Source organism: Poecilia latipinna, unplaced genomic scaffold (genome assembly GCF_001443285.1).
Source record: "Poecilia latipinna isolate Pla-1442-1.1 unplaced genomic scaffold, P_latipinna-1.0 Scaffold1563, whole genome shotgun sequence".
Taxonomy (NCBI): Eukaryota; Metazoa; Chordata; class Actinopteri; order Cyprinodontiformes; family Poeciliidae; genus Poecilia; species Poecilia latipinna.
In genome coordinates, this window is record NW_015114179.1 from 126,988 (window position 1) to 134,465 (window position 7,478).

General features: G+C 43.2%; 2 protein-coding genes across 3 annotated transcripts in view; one reads left to right on the forward strand and one right to left on the reverse strand.

Moving 5' to 3' along the window:
* Positions 1-1,681: 1,681 nt before the first annotated feature.
* nup62l (nucleoporin 62 like) lies at positions 1,682-4,347 on the reverse strand. The gene is made up of 2 exons (XM_015058671.1): positions 2,497-4,347; positions 1,682-2,071 (listed from the first exon to the last, which is right to left on the reverse strand). The coding sequence occupies exons 1-2, from the start codon at positions 3,997-3,999 to the stop codon at positions 1,913-1,915; spliced, it is 1,662 nt and encodes a 553-aa protein (XP_014914157.1). The 5' UTR covers positions 4,000-4,347; the 3' UTR covers positions 1,682-1,912.
* Positions 4,348-4,954: 607 nt separating this feature from the next.
* Positions 4,955-7,478, forward strand: part of pdk1 (pyruvate dehydrogenase kinase, isozyme 1) — a 7,626-nt gene continuing 5,102 nt past the window's right edge. The window contains exons 1-7 of one of the 2 annotated variants that reach the window (XM_015058672.1): positions 4,955-5,414; positions 5,673-5,814; positions 5,906-5,977; positions 6,061-6,245; positions 6,959-7,054; positions 7,147-7,224; positions 7,313-7,389. In XM_015058672.1, coding sequence (XP_014914158.1) covers positions 5,291-5,414; positions 5,673-5,814; positions 5,906-5,977; positions 6,061-6,245; positions 6,959-7,054; positions 7,147-7,224; positions 7,313-7,389 — 774 coding nt within the window. In that variant the 5' untranslated portion in view covers positions 4,955-5,290. The remainder of the gene's footprint in view (positions 5,415-5,672; positions 5,815-5,905; positions 5,978-6,060; positions 6,246-6,958; positions 7,055-7,146; positions 7,225-7,312; positions 7,390-7,478) is intronic. The other variant, XM_015058674.1, reaches the window with a different exon arrangement.

Here is a 7,478-nt window from a genome sequence, read left to right on the forward strand (position 1 = left end):
ACAAACCTTCCTTTTTGATGCATCTTAGGTACATCAGGTGAAAAAATTAAATGATGAAAGCATAATTTGCAACGAGCTCAGGATAATCCTCCTCACCTTATGTTCAGGTAGCAATCACTGGACTGTAGATCATCACTGAGGAATCCAAAGGGAAGATGTTAAAAAAGCAACAACTGTACTTTTTTTTTGAGTGATGTCTGTTATAAGTTGAATGGAGTAAAAATAAATAAATAAATAAAAACACTTGAAGACAATTTTATTTTGTGAAGATGTGGACGCTTTACCATTCCTAAGCTACACTTTATAAATTTTAGTTTTATTTCAATTTAACGTCAATCAAAACCTGATGCTGCACCTTTTTTTTTTTATCATGTTCTTTCACAAAAGTGTATGAATATACAGAAATTTGTAAATTTAGTACAGAAGTGCAGTGCATTCATCCTCACTAATGTTTGCATTGATGTCTCAGGAAGTAGCAGAGAAACCAGTCGGCCGAGTTCTTTCAAACTACTTAACTATTCTGGTCTGAACCCGACCTTTAAGTCCACAGTGAGGCCAGAAGCCTGGTGTTGGCCAAACCCTTTTCCTGTTGGACCATCTGTCCATGTACAAGTTTCAACCATCTAGCTGTTCGAATGAAGAATTAGTTTTAATTCTTTTACTTTTGCATCAGTACTACTGATGTACATGCGCTATTGCATGCGCACACTGTCCGTAAGCTAGAAAGCCTCACCTCAGCTCCAGAATGAGCCGTTTGTCATTCTAGGCAAACAGCTAAATTTATCTGATAACAAAATCCTTTTTTTCCAGAAGGAACTTGGCTGATCCGTGTCAGTGGCAAATTTCAGCTGTTTGGAGCAAGGCCTATATTTGTTGTTGTTTTCCCTCATTGTTAATGTTAAATGCTGCTGTTCCTACATGTCGCCGTTTATGAATCGCGGCAACCTCAGCGGTTCTTGGGTTGTTACCCAAGTTCTGTACTAATAGGATAAAAAAACAAAAAAACAAAGACGGATCAAAACTGGAGTAATAAGCCAATATTAAAAATCAACCTTTTTTAATGAACTCTTATGATTCTACCAAGCAAAACTGTCAATTGTGCTGCCAGATTTATGGTAGGAACTTGTTGATGTTTAATCAAACTTTTAATTGGCATGACCCGACAACCTCAGCTCATCTTAAAACCCCCAAAATGTTCAAAATGCAAACATACACAAAACGTTGACTCAACATCTCCTTCTAGCTTTGAAAGTTAAGAGCACAGATTTATCAGCCAACTGGGGAGGGGATCAGCAGGTCCAATCTTTAACATGTAATCTTTTCATTATTTCGTTAGTCCGTTTTTCATTGAAATAGGAGTCAGCAAGCACCAATTGTGCATATTTCGCTTAGCTTAACAATACAGATCAAAAAGATGTGCTTTGATGCTTATCAGGGGTGAACTGCTCCACATATTATTGTGTTAAGAATCAAAACATATTTCTAAATCAGAACTGGTCAATCAGCTTAAAAAAGTAAAATCATTACCAGCCAGGATGAATCAAATGAGTTCATTCCAATAGGAATGTAAATAAACCCCTTTCACTGCATGCACACACTGCATGTGTGTTGTAGTTTATGTTATGCATACCAAATAAGAAGAATGTGCCAACAAATGACAGCTTTCTGCAAAGGACACCTATTTGAGAAATATCCATTTTATTTATCGACCAATTCAAAAGACATTAGAAACATTTTTCCTCAAATCTAGAAGAATTCACATGTTTATAAAGCTTATGGAATCAAAAATATTAATATTTATGCAAACCAACAAAACTGTAGGGGAAGGGGTAGACAGGGTAAACAGCCAAAGGAGAAATAAGGAATTCCCAAAACGTAGCATTACGTCGATGCACATTCAGATCTATTTATTTCAGTCAAAGGTTAAACGAAAGGTTTTCTCCTGCTCCTTGCGCTGCGTGTCACACAGTTTGGACACTTCCTCCACCCTCCGCTGTAGCAGAACTGAGTTCTGGTCGATCCACTGCAGAGAATCCATGTGGGCGTTGAGGATTTTACAAATCTGCTGAAGCTGCGGGGAACAAACAAGACAGAGAGGTTAATCAACGCAGTAAATCATCTTCAGAGCAGGTTTAATGATGACAGATTTTTAAACCCATACTAGCTTAGATTTTAATTCATTTTAGCCATGCTAATGAGCCTTAGCACTCCTGACAGGATGTGCTAGCTGCAGAGAGCAAGGGGGAGAGGGGATGATTGACAGTGCCAAGAACCGCCTCGTGGCTCTGATTGGTTGTTTCTAGAGGACTGGAAGAAGGCAGAGGAACTCGATTTTTCAAAAATTATGTCTCATATACCATTATATATATATATATATATATATATATATAATGTTTTTAAAAAAAAAATAAAAGTTATATACTGCAGCTTTAAAAACAACAATCAATTAATCGATCTAATCCATTTATGGCCCAGTTCTAGGGTCTCTTATCTCACCGGATCGCTGGTGTCTGCCGGTCCGCTGGAAGTGTTCAGGTGATCAATGATCTCCTTCAGATCCTGTGACATCCTCTTCAGCTGCGCGTCCACGTTCTCGGCCAGCTTGTACGTCCTCTCTCGCTCCTCGTCGGCGTTCTGCATGTAGATGGTGCCGCTCTGCTCCTTCACCGACTCCTCCAGCGGGCAGAGCAGGTCCTCCAGCTCCTTCTGCTGCGACAGGATGAAGTCCAGCTCCTGGTTGAGCCGCCGCTGGTCCAGCTTCACCTTCTCCAGCTCCTTGTGCAGGGACGTGATCTTCTCTCCGTTCTCCACCAGCATGCGGTCCCAGGCGTTCACCTGCGTCGCCTGCTGCAGGAAGTGTCTCTCCTGGTCCTCCAGCTCCAAGCTCCACTTGTTTATGAGGCTCTCCAGCTGGGCGTAGCTCATCACAGGAGGATTCGTAGTGGTGGCGGCGGTGGTAGTGGTGAGGCTTGCGGCTGTTGTGGTGGCCATCATGGCGGTGCTGGACAGAGGTTTGACTCCCAGGCTGAAGCCGACAGCGGTGCCAGTCGTGGCGGCTGGAGCTGTGGTGGTGGTGGAGGCAGCAGCTGTGGTAGCGGCTGACCCCAGAGGCTTGAGGGTGAAGTTAAGTCCCCCGCCCGTAGCTGACGGTGTTGCGGTGCTCGCTATTGATGCCGGAGCTGTCCCCAGCAAGAACCCTGTGGTTGCTGCAGGAGCTGCTGTCGCCGTGGTGAGGGGTGAAGCAAACAGAGATGGACCTGAAGGAGCCGCAGAGGCAGCTTGGGTGTAGGCAGGCGGAGCCGGGGTTGACGATGGTTTCACCCCAAAGCTGAATCCTCCACCTCCGCTCTGGGTTGTCGCAGCTGCTGAGGTGGAGAGGGCAGTGGTGCCGAAGCTGAACCCTCCTCCACCTCCTGCTCCTGTTGGTGCTGGTGCAGCTGGAGCAGGAGATGCTGCAGCTGTGGTCACCAGGACTTTGGACCCCCCGAAGCTGAAGCCTCCAAACGGAGCGCCGCCGCCTGCTGCTGCTGCTGTCGTAGCTGCAGGTGCAGCTGTTGATGCAGCTGGAGCTGGAGCCTGAGCGGCACTTCCGAAGGTGAAGCCACCACCTGCAGGAGCTGCAGCGGTGGTCTGAGAGGACAACCCCCCGCCCAGAGTGAACCCAGTCCCCGTGGAGGGAGCCAACATGGAGCCTAGAGTGAGCCCCGGGGCCGCCGCTGTGGTTTGAGGGGCCGTGCCCAGGCCAAATGTGGTGGTGGGGGTCCCAAAGGAGAAACCCGTACCGGGTGCAGAGCTCTTCGCCGGGTTACCGAAGCTGAAGGAGCCGGTGGGGATGGGGTTGGTGTTGGTCTGACTGGTGGGAGTCCCGAAGCTGAAGCCGCCTCCGGTGGGTGCAGGAGCGGAGTTTGTTAAAGTGAAACCTGCGGCGGGAGCAGCAGCGGTGGTCTTCTGGGCTGGGAAGAAGCCCGAAGGCTGATTGAAGTTGAATCCACCACTCATGGTTTCACTCTCTGGACAAAATGGTCACTTCCTCGGTGAATCTCCGCGGCTTTTGGCGGGTCGGGATCGGGAGTTGTTTTAAGTTTACCCCGGCGAAGAAACTCCGCGTCTCTTAGCAAGATTTTCCAGGAGAAGGCGGTAAATAAACTCACACTCGTGTGCTTTAAAATAGTTTCCGCATAATTAACAAGAACTAAAAGCTAAAAACATACCTTTCTTCAAAACGTGGCCCTACGAACCGACATTTCTGTTGCTATCTGGCGGAAATGACGGCAGTTAGGAGATCACATCCTGTTGTTTGCCGGAAGGAGGTCCCACCCCTTTCTACTCGATTGACACATTTTCTGTCCAATCATAATTTTGAACATGTTTGAGCTGAAATTTGATTGGTTCTACTCGCCGCCTTGCAAACAAAGTAGGGAGATATAAAAAAAAGTTTTGACAGTTTCAAAGAATGATAAAAGTAAAGAGTGTGATCCTCCTTCGCTAGTGTTGTGCGTATAAAAGGATAGATAGATAGATAGATAGATAGATAGATAGATAGATAGATAGATAGATAGATAGATAGATAGATAGATACTGTGAAAACTTTCATTTTCATTTCTGTGTCTCATGATTACAGTATGTTTGTTACTAGCAGTGGGTGGAGCACACAAAGGTAACATATAAAATAAGACTACAGAGTAAGGACAATTTTACAACAAAAAATAAATAATACTTTCTACTGATTAGAAATAACCTAAACATTCAGGAAAAATATTCAGGTGTGTAGGAATAAACACAACATAGAAACAAGTGAAAAAACAGTATATTTAACAGTTTAACAGTTAAATATATAAAAAAATTAAAAATTTAAAAAGTATAAGGATTAGAATCCAGGGTTTTTAGATATTTTTTTTTTAAATCAACTGTTCTACACTCCACTCCTGCAGATGACGCTACTTTACGCCGGTTTCCAATCACAGAAATGACGCAACACGAAGACGCGAAGGGAGGTAATTCTCTTGGCTTTGTACTGGCTCTTTGGATTAGCTTGTTGACTTATCTCCTTTACGGATTTAGCTGTGACCACCTGAATTAAAGGACGATGCCGAAATATAGTAGTGTATGTGGGACTGTGGACATAGAAGCAAAATTAAAAAGTCAAGTACGTCACCGATAATTAAAACAACAGCACATCTGCGATTTCCCGGCTGTAAATAATCCTCCAAACGGCGAGGCAGTAACAAGAAGTCTTCGCCTTGGACGCCGCTCTTCGTCTTGACTCCAGCAGGTTCAGGAAGGTGTCATCATGAGGCTTTTGAGGTTTCTGAGGAGCAGCGTGTCCATTGGGAAGGACATTGACTTTTACTCCAGGTTTTCTCCTTCCCCGCTGTCAATGAAGCAGTTTTTGGACTTCGGTAAGAGCTGCACAGGTTGGTGGAACCAAATGAAACAGCGTTATAAAGCCACATAACCTGTTGAATTCATATTGAATTGAATACAGCCAGAAACGTTAATGTACTTTATTCAGGATTTATATGATAAAGATGAAGGGGAATGATGCAGTACTTTTGCATTTTTCTGTCCTATCCAAAAATAAATACAATATCTGAATAATATGTTCTAAATAATAACATGGTCTAAGTGAGGGAAGTTACACACCCACAGAAATCTCTCAATTTCTCTCACAGGCTCAGAAAATGCGTGTGAGAAAACCTCCTTCGCCTTCCTCAGGCAGGAGCTGCCTGTGAGGCTGGCCAACATCATGAAGGAGATCAACTTGTTGCCAGACAACCTGCTGAGGACTCCATCAGTACGGCTGGTCCAGAGCTGGTAGGCAGGTTTTGCTGCTTTTTTTTTTTTTTTTTTTTTTTTTTCACATGTCTCCCAAACCAGCAGAGAGACATTTTATTTTCTTTCCCAGGTACATGCAGAGCTTTCAGGATATTCTGGAGTTCAAAGATAAAAACGCAGACGACGAGAAAGTCACATACGAGTGAGTTTCTCTGTGCTTCACTCATGTAAATAGCGACTCTGTCCTTGCAGTTCAGATTTGTTAATCGTTTCCCCTCTGCTTAGTTTCACAGACGCTGTGATAAAAATCAGAAATCGCCACAACGATGTCATTCCCACCATGGCTCAGGGGCTGGTGGAGTACAAGGAGACGTACGGCACGGACCCGGTCGTCAGCCAGAACGTCCAGTACTTTCTGGATCGTTTCTACATGAGCAGGATATCCATCAGGATGCTGCTCAACCAGCACAGTGAGACGTTCTCTTCATTTAATTATTTAGCCGCTATCAGTGGTCAAAGCCAAAACGTTTCAGGAGTCTTTTCAGTAAACCTCCTGCAGCCATTTTTGAAAAATTTCCCTCTACAAAAGCCACGAACAAAACAATAATAAACGCTCCACTCCCACTCCTCCATGCTCAATAACAAACCTGATGCAACATGTTGCTTATCTGCCTCTACAAATAAAAACATAACTCACTCAAGCATGTATTGAAGAGATACAAAAGCAGTGTCAAATTTTCTCACCTTGTAAACATAGCTAAATAATTTTTTTTGCGCATGAGTTGGTTTGAAAGCCCTCCAACTAAATATTTTACTCCAACAGAGTTCAAGTCTGTAGCTGCTGTAATTACCGTTCTCGCATAAGATTCCTGCCATCTAACCTGCCCAAAACACAGGATAGCTGTACTTCAGGTCATTAATTTAATGCATAAACATTTTAAATGTCAGATACAGTTAAACATGTAATAAAAAAAAAATGTTATGAACTGTTGTGAATTATTTAGATTTAAACCATTTACTCTACCACATATATGAACATGTTTAGCTCATGTTAATGTCTAGTATCGAACAGGAAGTGTTTTTAGTTTTTGTTTTTATATCGTCATCGTGAACTCCTGCTGCTCGTCGTTTCTCATTTAATGCGTGGAGTTATTCACTCTCACTCTCTGCCTGTTGTTTGCAGCTCTCCTGTTTGGCGGGAAGGTCAAGGTGAATCCTGCACACCCCAACCAGATCGGCAGCATCGATCCACACTGTGGTGTCAGTGAGGTTATCAGAGGTACCTGTTGTTTACATTATTATTGTTTTTTTTTTTTTTAAAGATTCAGTTCTAATGAAAAAAAACAACAAAAAACTTCCACTTTCTTGCAGATGCCTTTGAAAATGCTAGAAACCTTTGTGACCGTTTCTACATGAACTCTCCTGAGCTCATTCTGGAGGAATTTAATGGTAATTTATTCAGAAAGAAGTTATGTTTTTTTCCTGTTTAACAGCGGAGGGGTTTCAGCTGAACCAGTTTTCTTGTTTATCCCGACAGTCAAAGACGAGGGGAAACCCGTCACTGTTGTCTACGTTCCGTCTCATCTGTACCACATGGTGTTTGAGCTTTTTAAGGTGAGTCTTTTTTTTTTTTTTTTTTTTTTTTTTTTTTTTTGTGGTTTCTCACTTTTTTAATCCCGGGGGCCCTTTTATAGAATTTTTTT

Excerpts from the sequence above, each read along its gene's own strand:
- nup62l (XM_015058671.1), bottom strand. The coding sequence starts at position 3,999 with ATGAGTGGTGGATTCAACTTCAATCAGCCTTCGGGCTTCTTCCCAGCC. Across the intron at positions 2,072-2,496 it reads CGGCAGACACCAGCGATCCG|CTTCAGCAGATTTGTAAAAT; the intron begins GTGAGATAAGAG and ends TGTTCCCCGCAG.